This window comes from Hyperolius riggenbachi, chromosome 1 (genome assembly GCF_040937935.1).
Source record: "Hyperolius riggenbachi isolate aHypRig1 chromosome 1, aHypRig1.pri, whole genome shotgun sequence".
NCBI lineage: Eukaryota > Metazoa > Chordata > Amphibia > Anura > Hyperoliidae > Hyperolius > Hyperolius riggenbachi.
This window is the reverse complement of record NC_090646.1, coordinates 612,964,461-612,980,573: the sequence shown is the minus strand read 5'-3', so window position 1 is coordinate 612,980,573 and position 16,113 is coordinate 612,964,461. Positions and strand designations below refer to the sequence as shown.

Here is a 16,113-nt window from a genome sequence, read left to right as displayed (position 1 = left end):
TTCAAATCAATTGGTCAGTGTGGCGGTGCACGTTACATGCACTATTCTGCTAAGTGTGTTCCCTGGCTAAAGCGTGCTACACACATCCAATCTTGATTGGCCAATTGCATGTGGTATGAGAGCTTACCTACACAATCTGTTCATAGTGGTCAGAATTTGTTGCCCCTCATAATACATGGAGGAGGTAAAATTGGCTGGGTAAGGGGTAATTGGCCAATCAAAATTGGATGTGTACCAAGCTATAATAGATTAAAATTTCTTTGCAGTTGCTGTGCAGTTCCCTCCCCTATGCATCATCTCCTACATGAGATAATCCAGGATGATTTCTCTGTCAGCAAAGAACTGATTATCAGACTCCTCCCACCAGCTGTGTAGAGATTAACTATTTGTGGCCAGCATGTAGCTCCAGTAAAGTCTTATCTTTTTAAAGTAGACCCGAACTCTTACACAGGACAGAAGGAAAACCGAGGGAAATGCACCCTGTATGTATTCAGAGAGTTTAGGCTGTCTAATTCCCCCTCATTTGTTTCTAATCTCAAGTTGGAATTTGATCCTCCCCTGTGTCACGTGACTGCGTATGGCAGATAAGCAAATAAGCCCATTTGAAAACACAGGATGCTAACAATATGTCTGCTTCCATGAATCAGGAAGAAGAAACTGCAGATTTAGTTTTGGGTTTGTATCAGCTGTAACAAATACATGTTTTTTGTTTAAAGGTTATTATGCTGTTGTGTATGTTTTTTTAGAGCAGAAAGGAGGTCTGAGTTCAGGTCCACTTTAAAGTGGACCCAAGATAAAATTTTACTCATTGCATAATTGTGTGTCTCATAGTTTATAGGGTATTCCTCAAGCCAAGTATTCAAATTCCCTATAAACTAAACAAGCCTCACCCACAGCTTCTCCAGAGGGCCTTGGCACTTTAAGACAGATGTAGCAAGGGCTTATGGGAGCTCAGTCTGGGCAGGAGGTGTTGCTAGCCAGAAAAATCAGAGGCAGAGTGGAGGAGAGGGGTGTGAAGTTTTCATAGGCTGAGAGCTGGAGATGCTATCATCTTGCCTGTGTGTTATGTGACAAACAGAACATGGTTGCTCTCATTGTATGACAGGAAGAAATAATCATATACTGTTGAAGCTGTTTGCAGCAAGATTTGCTGAGTAAACTATCTAAACTTTAGATAAAATATATAGACAAGTTACTTGTTATAGATAGTTTTTCATCTCTGATCCGCTTTAAAAGAAGAAAAAAAATTCCACACCCTCCCCAACTGCCTTTATAAATGGGTGATATAGATGGTCAGGTTATCTGCTCTGTGAAGGCTGCGCACTAGCTGGGGATTACACTCTGTTCTGTCCGTGTTTGTGATTGAGTCACTTGTCTCTAGAACTGCTGTATCACATATGAGAATTGTGTGAATAATGGCATAATCCCCTATCCATAGCTATGGCATACACCTCTCTTCCTGCTGTGCATAATCAATGGAAACTTTGTATTATGGCATGGGAGGTTGTCTCACTGTTTGTGGAAGAGTTTCTGTTATCTGAGGCTAGATTCACAGTGGGACGTTGCGTTTTGATGCCACGTTAAAGTCGCACCGCAAGCTTACAACGCAACGCGCCCAAAAAGTGGCAACGCAGCGTTATCGTCGCATACAGCAGATACAGTAAAAAATACAGGCAATGAAAAGTATGCTTCCAAATTATTACTGAGCATGTGCAAACAGTCCAACGCAGCTAATGACGTGTATAACGCACTGCATGCAGTACTTTTACTTAACGTGCAGCGTTAGGCACCAACGCAACGTGTGCACTGTGAACAGGGCATTGATTTTTCATTGCAGTGAGTTATTCTGCGTTAAATGCTGTTTTAACGCGCGACTTTAACGTCCCACTGTGAACTTAGCCTGAATCTGGGTTCCTTATGCAAAATGATTATTTGTAGAGTAACCGAGGCAGATCTGAGTAGCTGGAGATGCAGTGAGTGTTTCTTTTTTATGAGCAGTAGCTCAGAGCTGCTTAAGGTCTCACTATAATTGCCTTATTATCAGGGGTATCCGCTTTGTACAACTGGGATTGGCAACACTGTATTTGTTTACTGCCTCAGCTTTACAACACTGTTTGATTCTGGTATCCTTGTTTCTATCCTGACATTTGCCATACACTGTCACAGGGGGGAGATTTTTCATCGTTTTCACCATGAAATCTATTAATCTATGGAACTGCTGCCGTGCAGGGCTGATGCAGAGTGTTAGCGGCGGAGCACTCTCGCCTGTCTGCTGGCTCACTCCTCCTGTGTCCTCTCCATCCCCGCTGGCTGCCTGTTCCCCCGTAACCCCGTAGTCCCGCAACGTTCATGTAATACCCCCGCATGCCCAATAGAGTGAAGCTACTCGAGCACAGCTTTTTTCCACTGTGCACATTTGCCTCATTCTGCTGGGTATGAGTGGACTGTTCTGTGCTCTCGTATGTCCAGTGTGGAGAAGCTCATACACCAGTGGGATAGAAGAGTCCTGGGCAGAAACCGAGGACCCTAGGCAACCATGTAGAGCTGGAAGAGTATCTGGAAAACCTCTGGAGTAATCACAGGCTTCCCACTTCTGAGGTAAGTATTCCATTTTTAACCCTTCCTTCCCCACAGGTTTGCTTTGCTATCCCCACTCTTAAAGTTCAGGAAGAATATTTTCATTATTTTCCCTCGCTTGATTTCATCTGATGTGTTCTACATACTTGAATAATATAGTTTTGTTAAAGGGATCCTGAAGTGAGAGGGATGTGGAGGCTGCCATATTTATTTCCTTTTACACAATACCAGTTGCCTGGCAGGCCTGATTACCTTTGGTTGCAGTAGTGTCTGAATCGCACATCTGAAATGCATGCAGTAAATCCAGTCAGATTTCAGGCAAACATCTGCTCTGCATGCTTGTTCAGGGTCTGTGGCTAAAAGTATTAGAGACACTTCTGCCCCACACCGTACCACTCTGTGTGCATGCTTTGTGTCCCCCTGTATCTGTAGTGCTGTTCTCACCTTTCAGGCAGAGTCCAGCGCTGTCTATTCAGGCCACTTCCTGCATCCTCTAGTTCTGGTCTTCTTCATGTCACGTGGCATGCAGGATGTGGACAGAGGGGGGCGCACAATAGTGGACTCTGCTGCCAGGGTGAGAAATGCTCTGATTTTGCTGTGGGGGAGCTCTGCCGGATGTGCCATGGATAAGGTGGAAGTTTGAAGCAGCTCCTTTAAACTTCCCCCATTCAGAAATGACCTCATCACGGCGGGATTGTGCCGTTCGTATGTAGGATGTTCAACTCGGGGGGCCGTTCATATGTTGGGCATTTGAGACTCACCTGTACTGATCTCTCTGGACCTAACCCATCTCTCACTGTCCCCCAAATATATCGTACTCATGTACAAAAACTGTCACTCAGCAGGGAACAGGACTCGATACCTTGGACATGATTTCTGGGCTGAGCCTGTACAGATTCCTTGCTAGCCTATTTGTCAACGATGCCTTCTATTGCTATGGAAGAGGGTTGGTTTGGCCAATGACATGGTGCAAAGAGTGGGCGGAGAGAGAACAATGCCCTTGGTCCAGATGATCAGTTAGGCAGACTGCTGAGGGGGATTGGCAGCCACTGTACAGAGGCCAGCCTAGACCATCCTCCTCGGCCTAGAACACTTTGTGTGTGCACAAGGCTTAAAGGTGCGTACACACGTCAGATAAAAGTCTTTGGAAAATGGAAGATCACAGACCAATCTTACCCCCTTCCATGTAGTATGAGAGCCATACCTACACAGTGTATTCTATGGAGCTGAACTCCCCATCAGATAAAAATCTTTGCAAGATGCTGCACACAAAGATGCTGTACACATTCAACAGATCAGTATCTGCAAAAGATCTGTTTCTGCAAAAGATCCGTTCCTGCAAAATGCATTCATTGTCTGATATCTGCAGATCCCATACACACCTTGTTTAATGGACATTCATCTGCAGATCAGAGAATTATCTGCCGATCTGACGATCCAACCTGGTGGATCTGATCTACAGATAATTGTCTGTTACACAAGGTGTGTATGAGATCTGCAGATATCATAGACTATGAATGCGTTTTGCAGGAATGGATCTTTTGCAGGAACAGATCTTTTGCAGATACTGATCTGTTGCATGTGTACAGCGGTCTTTGTGTGCAGCATCTTGCAAAGATTTTTATCTGATGGGGAGTTCAGCTCCATAGAATAGACTGTGTAGAGTATGGCTCTCATACTACATGAAAGGGGGTAAAATTGGTCTGTGATCTTTCATTTTCCAAAGACTTTTATCTGACGTGTGTACCCACCTTTACCCTCTGTTCGATTAAAGCCTAATCCTAACACCCTTTTTTCTTTTGTTTTTGCTTCAACTTCAGTAAGTTGAGGCGCACAGTCCACTACCCTGCATTATTCAACCAGCAAGTAATTTTTGGACAGGAAATGACATAGGTGCTTTTATTTACATTTGAGCAAAAAGCGTCAGTCCAAAACTATTCATACCCTTCTCAATCAATAGAAAACTTTTATTGACCAGCTTTTTGCATGTCTCCACAGGTATTTTTCCCCATTCATCTTTAGCAATGAGCTCCAGATCTTTCAAGCTGGAGTGTCTTCTTGCCATCACCCTGATCTTTAGCTCCCCCCACAGATCCTCAATTATATTTAAAGTGAATGGGAACCGCATTTAAAAAAAGACAGATACGTACCCAAGGAGAGGGAAGGCTCTGGGTCCTATAGAGCCTTCCCGCCCCTCTCCTGGTCCCCTCGTTCCAGTGCTGGCTCGCCCGGTAGCAGTATTTGACTAAATTAGTCAAATACTGCTTTACCCGGCCGAAGGAGGCTTCAGAAGTCTTCAGGGAGCCCGAGTGCTCCTGAAGAAGGGCAGCCCTGTACTGCGCCTGCGCAAGCACACTCTCTTGCACGCTTACGCCTGTGCAGTATGGAGCCGCACGTCTTCGGGAGGACACTGCTCTTGAAGACTTCCAAATACCCTTTCGGTGGGGTATTGAAACGGGGGGGGAGCCAGCACAGGCTAGAGAGCACCGAGAGAGGAGACGGAAGGCTCTATACGACCCAGAGCCTTCCCTCTCCTTAGGTAAGTATTTGCTTCATTTTTTTAAAAATGCGGTTCCCATTCATTTTAAGTCAGGACTGTGGCTGGGCCACTCCAAAACGTTGTTGTTGTATGCTAACCATTTCTTCACCACTTTTGCTGTGTGTTTTGGGTCATTGTCATGCTGAAGTGCCCACTGGTGCCCAAGGCCAAGGTTCTCTGCAGACTGCCTGATGTTGTCATTGAGAATCCTCGTGTATGGCTCTTTTTTTCATGGTGCCATTTACTGTGATTAGGTTCCCTGCTCCAGTGGCTGAAAAACACCCCAAAGCATTAGGTTCCCACCACCATGTTTGACAGTGGGAATGGTGTTCTTTGGGTTAAAGGCTTCTCTTTTTTTTTTTTTTTTTTTTTTTTTTTTTTATGCCAAATTAAAAAAAACATAATTGTGACCAATTAAATTTTTGTTTTATCTGACCATAACACAGAAGACCGGAAGTATTCTTCTTTGTCCAGATGAGCATTTGCAAAGGCCAAGCGATTTTGTGTGTGCCTTATCTGGAGAAGTGGTGTCCTCCTTGGTCTGCATCCATGGAACCCAGCAATGTGCAGTGGCCGTTGGATTGCCTGCCTTGATATTGCCACCAGCAGAGCCCAGATTCACCCGGATGACCTTGGTGGTGATCCTTTGATTCTTTTTCACCTCTTTCACGATATTCCTAGCCAGCACAGGTGTCACTTTTGGCTTTCTACCACATCCTCTGAGATTTCTTGTATTTTTTTAATAATTCTTTGCTCTGTAGCCACTAGAGCTTTAAATCCTTTATAAATGGCCTTGTAGCCCTTTCCTGACTTGTGAGCAGCTGCGGGTCTTCATTGAGCTCCTTTGTCCTAGCCATGACTGTCCACAAACCCAACTGCAGAGAGCTGCTGTATTTCAGCTGTTGAGTTGATTAAAACAGCTGTTCCCAATTAGGGTAATTAGGATGCTTTAGAAAAGCTTAAACTATTTGGAATGGTATAGAACTTTGGATTTTCCCACAGACTATGACAGTTTGTGAAGGGTATGAATATTTTTGGACTGGACGCTTTTTACTCAAATGTAAATGAAAGCTGAGCAATGTTTTTTTTCCCGCAATAATGCCTCTTGTACATCATCTTATTATCTTTTGGGAGACCCCTATGTCATTTCCTGACAAAAAATTACTTGCTGGTTGAATAACAGTAACTTTAAGTGAACATTTGCCAGGGGTATGAATAATTATGGCCAGCACTGTAAGTTGTACTGTTCACCAGAGTAGTCTGAGCAGAGGAACATGCTTCTTTCATTCTCACACCTGGAAAACTTGTCTTAGGGCTTTACCCACTGACGTTTTTGGGGAACTAGACTAAATCTTATTGTATAAATTGATAAAACACCCATTTTAATCTACTCTTTGTTTCCTATTATTTCAATGCAGCTGAGCAAGCAGATATTGGACTTGTTTCAGGCGTGTCAGCAGCAAGTCAGTGACTTGAAAAAGAAAGACGTGTGTCGGGCGGAACTCCAGAGAGAAATCCAGCAGATCTTTCCCCGTAGGTACTTTTTTCTCTTCTTCTTTTTAGTATGAAAACGACTTGTATGATGCACTGTGGTTTGCAGGACCTCACAACCACCAGCTATTGACACCTAGGTGTTGGTTTACAGTAGTGGAAGTTGTGATTCTTTAAAAACTTTTTATAAAGTCTGTGTTCAGAGTCTCTATTTTAAAGTAACCCAGTAATGAATAGTTATTTATATGTTAGATAATATTTAGAAGGGTGCAGTTGACAAATCTTCCTACATGAATTCATAAGGGCCCGTTTCCACTAGTGCGGTGCGAATCGCCGGGATTCCACCGCTGACGAAATCTCATTTCGCGTACTTTTTTTGCCGCGATTTCGCATAGGCAGAGTATATGCGAATTTAACCATGTCGCTGCCTGGTTAAATTTACATTACTTTTTATGCAAATTCGCACGCGAAATCGCGGCAAAAACCGCATGTGCGTTTTCCCTATCAAATACATAGCCTGCGAATCGCCTGCATTCCTCACGCAGGCGAATTCTGCAGGCTCTACTGTGCAGAAAAATCCTGCACAGAAAAACGCTGGAAAAAACTGACAAGTGGAAACAGGGCCATCCACTTGTATTGGCTGTGCGAATCCGCATGCAGACAACGCATGCGGATTCGCTGTAGTGGAAACGGGCCCTAAAACAAAGGAGTGCTTGCTGGATATAATCGTCATGTTAAGCCGAATGATGGGGAGCCATTTTGTGATGAATAACCATTAACAATGATAACTCACAGACCTCTTCATTAACAAAATACAACTTTGTTGCACATGAATAAGGTATGAAAACTCATCTGATGCCTTTCAAAAACAATGACACACGGCAACAGCAACTATCCCCTGCAGGTACACACTGCCTGCTGGGCTTTACTCTTATCAAACACCCCACATACACACCAAATCAGATTGGCCGATCAATGGCACCAGTTTCCAACTTGTCCAGATTGGTTGCAGACTGAGACATCTGAGCCTACCAGTAATGGTGGTGAGGGCCTATACTCTCATAATCACAACTGTTTATCCAGCAGCAGTTGGCTTGAAATGCTTGCACTTTATGCCAAACTATGATCACCCAACTAAGTGCTTCTGTAATTTCATTGCAACACACCATTACAAGATTGCGGGCATCTTGTGCCATTGTGTAGTTTGGTTCTGGACAAGTTGGACACTGGTGCTATGGATGGAGGGTATAGTACAGAGGCTTCCATTGTCATCTTCACTCTCAATGTAGCCGTGTGCGGACCCTTAGAACATATTCAACAAGAGCTAGTAAGACCTGTTCTTGTGGCGAGCACGACCGCACTGCACTTGCGTGTTCACGATGCAAAGAGAGGAACTTCCAGAGGATCCCAGGAAGAGGCGGTGGTCTGCAGGACCTAGAGCATACATGTCAAACTCCGGCCCGTGGGCCAAATCTAACCCTCAGAGTCATGAAATTGGGCCCTCAAGTGGTTTTCCCACTTTACATTATGTTTGGCCCACTCTAGACCACCAGGGAAGCTATATGGAACACCATGGAAGCCATATAGGGCAGATGAGGGAAATAACTACTAGGGAACTGTATAGGGAAGGGGGGTGCCTCTAGACACCAGGGAACTGTATAGGAGAGGGAGACTGCTAGACATCAGGGAACTGTGTAGGGGTTGGAGAGGGGCCATTAGACACCAGGGAACTTTATAAGGGAGGATGATGGCCAGTAGACATTGAGGTTGGCCCGCGACTAGGTCCCAGTGTACAATTTTGGCCCGCGACTAGGTCCCAGTGTACAATTTTGGCCCACTTTGTATTTGAGTTTGACACCCCTGACCTAGAGGCTTCACTCTTCTTAGGCGAGTATCTGTTTTGTTTTATAGTCCAGCTCTGGTTCTCTTTAAAGGCAGCTGATTAAATGTGCAGGTTATTTTGTGTCATAATTATTTCTTACTTCTAGATAGCAGACTGTATTTGGTTGGCTCTTCGCTCAGTGGGTTTGGCATGAGAAGCAGTGATGCAGATTTGTGCCTAGTCATCACAGAAGAGCCGGTAAGTGCATGCATTAATTATTTTCCAATATAAAAAGTAGAGATTATTTTTTTTTCCCCCTAAAATAAGTTTGTGTAGAGAAAATGTTTTTGGTTTGTTTTTGTTTTTTTTTTAAACTGAGTTTAAAAACAAAAAACAAAAGAAAAAAACCCAAATCGCAAAGTGAACTTCAGCTTTTGTTATACTGTATGTAAGAAAGGCGAGAAAGTTACTTATCAAAGCAAATGGCAATAGAATGAAAATGTAGAACTTGGTTTTTGGTTGCATAATGCCTAGTTTCTTTGTGGTTTACTGTAGTGTATGGATTCTGGTGCGTGTTTAAAGTACAAACATAGGGTCAAATATGGTATTACATTTTCACTGCCTGGGAGACGTTTGAGCACACCCCATCATTGTGCAGTCCATTCCAGTGGTTAGACAGAATTGGAAGAAGAATGGCAGATCATTGTTGTTTGAGGTTTTGGGCTCGGGGATAAAAACCAGGGCTGTGGAGTTGGCAATTTGGGGGTACCTGGAGTCAGAATCGGTGGATTCATAAACTGATGGGTTGGATGCTTTTTGGAACCACTCCAGACTCCTGCATGGGCTGTGGAGTCTTAGTCAAGCAGTCTGAATCTCAGCAATTTTGGGTACCTGGAGTTTTTGTACCCGACTCTACAGCCTTGATAAAAACTCGTGTAACATTCAGGACAGAAGACAAGCTGTTGCCAGCCTGTCTCACACCCATGATCAGACGTGGCGATATAAGCATCGCAATCGGCTAATTTCTGCGGTGCAACGGAGAGATAAATGCACATCCAGGGGGAGACTGATTGTTGCTGAGCTTCATGTTAGCGTATTTTACTGGCATTGCTGCCTGGCATGAGGCATGAGCAGAGGAGTTTTCACTTGCCACAGCTTAGCCATGCCTTTGTTAAACAATACGTGTCAGCGCCAAGGCAGAAGGTGACCGCAGCCGAGAAGGACAATGTCCAAAAGTCCACACAAGCAATAAATATACAAAGTCAGCGCAGGTCTATAGTAATACAGCTTTCGCCATTTTCTGATATACCAGATCCTTGAACGAAAAGGTAAAGAAGCAAGGCTTACCAGATTCCAACAACCCACATTATAAGGTTGTAAACGAATTTGATAGATGGTCCGCAGTACTCTGATTGTGTTATTTCGCCAGCGATGTCACACGCCACAGATTCCTCTGGAATGCACTAGATATCCTGAGGTCACAAAGACTCGCCGGAGGGGAGTCCAATAGGATAGTAGCATGAAAGAGATGTACGGCACATCTAAGTGTAAACCGTCTTTATTACGCAGCATATAAAACAATTAGTAAAAATTTTTTTTTAGAAAATTCCTTTGTTGGTTGGTACAGGGGCCAGTAGACTGCATTTCACCAGACATTGCACCGTTTCTACACATGCTGCTCTGCAATGTTTGAAGGACCTATCTGCACATGGTAGGACAGTCGTAGCTGCATTCTGGCTAATTATCTGCCATTTCGGGTATCATGTTTATTGCCTACTTGTAGCCTCTGGAATCTGATCTGAACATTGGCTTGAAATCAGGGTTTTCAGACGTCAAGATTTGGAGTCCTACCCGTGGCCACAATTAGTAAATATGAAATATTGGTAATAATTCATATTTGCCTGAGTAAATCATAGTGTGTGTTTTGTTTGTTTGTATTAAATGAAGATAAAGAATATAAATGGTTTACATTCATTTTAAAGACTTTTGTTTCCTGGCAGATGAATCAGAAAACAGAAGCAAGATACATACTCAGCTTACTCCAAAAACATTTCTACACCAGACTTTGTAAGTGCCTACACTTGAAGTTGTTCTGTTTGTTTGCGCTGCAAGTGCAGTGTTAACCGATTCTTGAAAGTTGTTGGATAATGGCTAAAGGCTGGATATTGTACTGGTTAAGCACTGTTGACACAGGAGACTAGGATTCAAATTTCTGCTCTTCCTGTTGAGTAAAGCCAGCACCTATTCAGTGAGGAGACTTTGGGCAAGTCTCTGTCCTAGTGGCTGCAGCTCTGCCGCTTTGAGTCCACTAGGAAAAAGTGCAAAATGTTTTGTCTTGTCTTGAAAGGGCCTTTGTTGTATTATTTCTTAACCAGTTAGTTCATTGTTTCAACTAAAAGAAGTATTGCTTTCTAGTAATTATTACTGTTAACTATAGTTGCAATTTGCTTTCTTAGAATCACGAATATTGATGCATGGTATCATGGACGCTTAATAACCCTTCCCATGTTTGATATTTCAGCTTATATTGAAAGACCTCAACTCATCAGAGCAAAAGTGCCAATTGTAAAGTTCAGGGACAAAGTCAGGTAAATGTTCTTAGCAATATTTTTAAGTGTACATAACCACACACTGATCACCGGAGTGTTCATAGTCGTTTTGGGCTGTCCCTGTGTTTGCTTTGATGTTTGATCTGACAGTATAAGTGGTGTACAGTGTTTTCAAAGTTAAGCTATGTACACACAGCCAGATGGATCGGGGATCTCCACCGACGGTCGCTCCCCTATCCACCTGACTGAATCTTCAAGTTTAGTTGACGACCGCGGAAATGAATGAGCACGTAAATGGTCATTTACATGACCGTTGGAAGTTACAGCAAAAGTCAATGGTGATCGTAACGAACCTCCACGATATGATCCAACATTGCAGTCATTTGAAAATGAACGATTGATGCTGGTGTCCTGCATCGTGAAACATCGTTAAAAGAATTTATTAAACTGTGTTATGGGATATTGTGAAAAATTCATCTGAAAAATCGAGTCGTGGGTATGCTGGACCTTTACTCAGAAGCCAGTTGTAGTTGATGGGTAGTGACTTGCATCAAATTTTTGTGGCTCCAAGCCTTACAATTGCTTCTAGGAAATTGCAGTACATGAGGACATTAAGAGGGTTTGTGTAGAAGGGGGCGAAGGGGATTGAGCTAATTGCAGCTTATTGCTGAGGTCGCTATTAGTGTCTAGGATCCCAACTTTTCTGGACAGTCTGCAAGCTGGTAAAGGATGCTTTCACTTTTGCTGTCAGATTAAAAATTGTAAAGATGGGTTGGTGTTTTGCGCATGGGGGAACGCGCCAACATCATGGGGAATGTACTGCACAGGAGCAGTACGCCCCCGGTGATGTGAGTGCGCTCTTGCACATGGCCAGGCCTGTGCATGTGCAGAAGATCCTGCAGAGGCTGCCACTAGGACCCAGGAGTATAACGAAGCTGTGGCGAGGGAGACTAGTGACTTGAAGAAGCCCCACGCAAGTAAAGCTAGATTTTAAGCACCACCTCAGATATCCTTTAAAAGGAAATAAATGTGGCACCCCCCTTCACTTCAGTTAACCATTGAACTTGTTGCCAGTATTACATATTCTGTGCTGGCTGAAATTTTTTTTCTGGGGGGAGCAGTGTCGGGACAAGGTCCTCCCAGGGCTGAGGCACCAAAGTGCGTCCCTCCATCCCTCCCCAGCCGTCACACATTGATTGCTGTTAGACTAATGCTGCATACACACTTGAGATAAAAGTCTTTGGAAAAGGCAAGATCACAGGCCAATTTTACCCCATTTCATGTAGTATGAGAGCCATACCTTCACAGTCTATTCTATGGAGCTGCACTCCCCATGAGATAAAATCTTTGCAAGATGCTGCACACACAGATGCCCGTACACATTCAAAAGATCAGTATCTGCAAAAGATCCATTCCTGCAAAATGCATTCATAGTCTATGAGATCTGCAGATCATCATACACACCTTGTTTAACAGGCAATCATCTGCAGATCAGATCCACCAGGATGGATTTTCAGATCTGCAGATGATTGCCAGATATGCAGATGAAGTCTGTTAAACAAGGTGTGTATGAGGATTTGCAGATCTCATAGACTATGAATGCATTTTGCAGGAATGGATCTTTTGCAGGAAGAGATCTTTTGCAGATAATAATCTTTTGAATGTGTACAGCATCTTTGTGTGCAGCATCTTGCAAAGATTTTATCTGATGGGGAAGTTCAGCTCCATAGAATAGACTGTGTAGATTATGGCTCTCATACTACATGGAAGGGGGTAAAATTGGTCTGTGAACTTGCCTTTTCCAAAGACTTTTATCTCAAGTGTGTATGCAGCATAAGAGGCGCCTCAGGGCCCCCAACACCTTAATCTCTAGTTATCTGGCTTGCAGTCACTGCCATGTATCCCCTTTTTTATTTCTCTCTGCTTCAAACTCAATAGGGAAATGATAGCTGATTGAGTTGTGTGCCCCTCCTACACTGCGCCCTGGGGCTGGGGCCTCTCTCGCCTCTGCCTCGTCCTGGCCCTGGTAGGGGAGGGAGGGGGTAAAATTTGTTACAAAAAGACTACTATAGCCCTAATTTATATTCATAGCCATTGTGTAAAGACATTTTCTTTTAATGAAAGCTTGGACCAAGAAGGATATGGAAGATTTATTTACTGGCTTCCGTCTGAAAATGCTGCCTCCCTGGCTATCACTCTGAAACTCGACAAGGGGCCACACGTATAGCAGTGAGATCAGTCAAATTGTTAGATTGCCCTAATTATGGCACCATTACAACTACAGAGGCAATAAGTGTAATCACCTTGCCATGCCAAGTAGTGTTCTGCCTGCACTCTCTCCAGTGACTTGTGCATTTAAGACATTGCTGGAGACGAATATCAGCATGATGACCAGACAACTAGCATTTAGTAAGAGGAAGTAAAGATGGCAGCCTTCATATGCCTCTTGGTTACAGTTTCCTTCAATACTACAAAACGTGCACTTTATTATTTAAAAAAAAATTATTTGGGCTTTGAGCAATATTTAAAGTGACCCAGAGATGAATAAAACCCCCTTTGTTTTCTTACCTGGGGCTTCCTCCAGCCCAGAAACATGGATGAGTCCCTCGCCGTCCTCCTACTGTCCTCTGTTAAGCCGCAATCTGCTCCGGTAAGCGGCTGTGTGACATCAGCAGGGGGCCTTCTGCGCAAGAGTCAGACTGAGCCGTCTACCGTGGTTTCGCTGCGGCTACACTGAGGATTCCAGGCGGACTGCGGGAGGCACGCGTGATGGCGAGGGACGCATCCATGCTTATGGGGCTGGAGGAAGCCCCGGGTAAGAAAAAAACAGGCTTTTTATTCATCTCTGGGTCACTTTAAGCCACTTACTGTAGACGTATTGCTACACATAAATGATGCAGTATTTGTTTCTCTTTCTCCCTAGTGGTGTGGAGTTTGACTTAAATGTAAACAATGTTGTGGGAATCAGAAACACATTCCTCCTTAGAAGCTATGCACACAGTAAGTTCCTCTTCTTTTTTTTTTTTTTAAAGTCAACAGATACATGTACAATTTTGAATAGACCATAAAGAATGATGACCAATGAGATGTAAAAATGGGATTATACTCTGAAAATTGAAACTTAAGTAACACTTACACATAAAGGAAGTAAATTGCAAATATCTTCTGTTTTAAGAAGGCAAACTTTTGTTTTGCTTTACATAAAAGAACATTTAAAAGCATTCCCTGTGTGAAAAAAAAAAAAAAATTCACTGCAGAGAGCTGCACAGACTTGCAGTACGAATCGGCTAAGCAGAAATGAGCGTAACTCACCTGTCCTGATTCCTGCGGGGATCGGCTCTCACTCTTATTATTGCCTGGCTCTTCATGTACTGGTCTCGGCTTGATGGCATCATCAAGCTGGGACCATACATGCTGACACGAGCAAGGCATTATTAGGGGTGTGATGCAGAGCAGGAACCAGGATGACTGAGTTATAGGGAGGATCAACCACTAGACTGCCAGGAATAAGGGGGGGGGGGGGGGTTCCACTAGGCAGTTAATGGAGCATCCACTACACTCCAGGGATCCTTAAAGCTGATATCTAACTTAAATTTCAGGGGTACTACTGTAATGGTAGTTGGTGTCTTCTCCCCTGAAGCACCATATCTGCTGGTATGTAGCTCAGCCCCCTGACAATTTATTATTATTATTATTATTATTATTTATTTATAAAGCGCCAACATATTCCATGGCGCTGTACAATGTAAGAAAACAAACAAGGGATACATAATGATACAGACAATGATATACATCAAATATGAACACTGATACAAGATACAGCACTGCTGATTACAATAGCAAATTTAACATGATGACTAAAATGTATAAATGTCTAACAGAGTGCAAGCAATTAAATAATAGCATTCAATGACACAAGTGTGAGAGCCCTGCCCTTGAGAGCTTACAGTCTAAAGGAATGGGGTGGAAACAAGAGGTGGTGGTAGTATACAGTATATATACAGGCAGTGCATAATTAAGTTATTTAGTGGGTGCATGGCCTACGCTAGAGAATATGCTTGTTGGAAAAGGTGGGTTTTGAGATGGTGTTTAAAGATTTCAAAGGTGGGAGAGTGGCGGATGTGCTGTGGAAGGGCTTTCCAGAGGAGGGGTGAGGCACGTGAGAAGTCTTGTACACGTGAATGTGAGGAGGTAATTGTAGAAGAGGATAAAAGAAGCTTGTGTGCAGATCTGAGATTGCGGTTGGGTTGGTATCTGGAGACTAGTGAGGAGATGTACAAGGGAGAAAGATTAAGGAGAGCTTTGTAGGTTAGGGTTAAGAGTTTGAACTGAATCCTCTGGTTAATTGGTAGCCAGTGAAGAGCTTGACAGAGAGGAGCAGCAGAGGAATAGCGAGAGGAGAGATGAATGAGTCGAGCAGCAGAGTTCAGTACAGAATTGAATGGTGCTAGTCGGTTAGTTGGAAGTCCACCAAGCAATATGTTGCAATAGTCCAATCGAGATATAATAAGAGCATGTACTAACATTTTGGTTGTGTCATGAGAGAGAAAAGGATACGTGCTATGTTTTTGAGTTGGAGATGACAGGAGCTGGTTAGGGAGTTAATGTGAGGAATAAATGAGAGAGAAGAATCAAATATTACCCCTAAGCACCGTGCTTTGGGAACTGAAGTTATAGACGTGTTGTTAACATTTATTGTAGTATCAGGCAAAAAGGTGGACAGGGATGGTGGAAAGACTATTAGTTCAGTTTTATTCATATTAAGTTTTAAGAACTGAGAGGACATGAAAGAGGATATAGCGGACAGGCAGTCGGGAACCCGTGTGAGGAGGGAGTTAAGGTCTGGGGCCGAGAGGTACAGTTGTGTATCATCTGCATATAGGTGGTATTGAAAAACAAATGAGTTGATTAAAGGGGCACTATTACTAAAAACCTTGTTTTTAAACCTTTTAGCATACATATTTGTTCATGGAGGACTGTTTTTCCACATTATGCACTCTTATTTGAATGTTTTTGTTTGCAGGCAATAAACATTTAGAGACTTGTATTCACGTCAGCAGTTGTACCTTTCTGACGCCAAGTTAGTTCAAACCATTCTTCAATAGGGAGGATGATTGTAGTGGTGTGAGAGATCT

At 43.3% G+C, this 16,113-nt stretch overlaps 1 protein-coding gene across 3 annotated transcripts in view; it reads left to right on the top strand.

Annotated features, from left to right (window-relative positions):
• The window catches only part of TENT2 (terminal nucleotidyltransferase 2), a 44,221-nt gene that overhangs the window by 15,925 nt on the left and 12,183 nt on the right, over positions 1-16,113 (top strand). For 2 of the 3 annotated variants that reach the window (XM_068250171.1, XM_068250179.1), the window contains exons 4-8: positions 6,535-6,649; positions 8,596-8,687; positions 10,430-10,496; positions 10,951-11,017; positions 13,902-13,978. In XM_068250171.1, coding sequence (XP_068106272.1) covers positions 6,535-6,649; positions 8,596-8,687; positions 10,430-10,496; positions 10,951-11,017; positions 13,902-13,978 — 418 coding nt within the window. Of the gene's footprint in view, positions 1-6,534; positions 6,654-8,595; positions 8,688-10,429; positions 10,497-10,950; positions 11,018-13,901; positions 13,979-16,113 lie in introns of those variants that run through there. The other variant, XM_068250188.1, reaches the window with a different exon arrangement.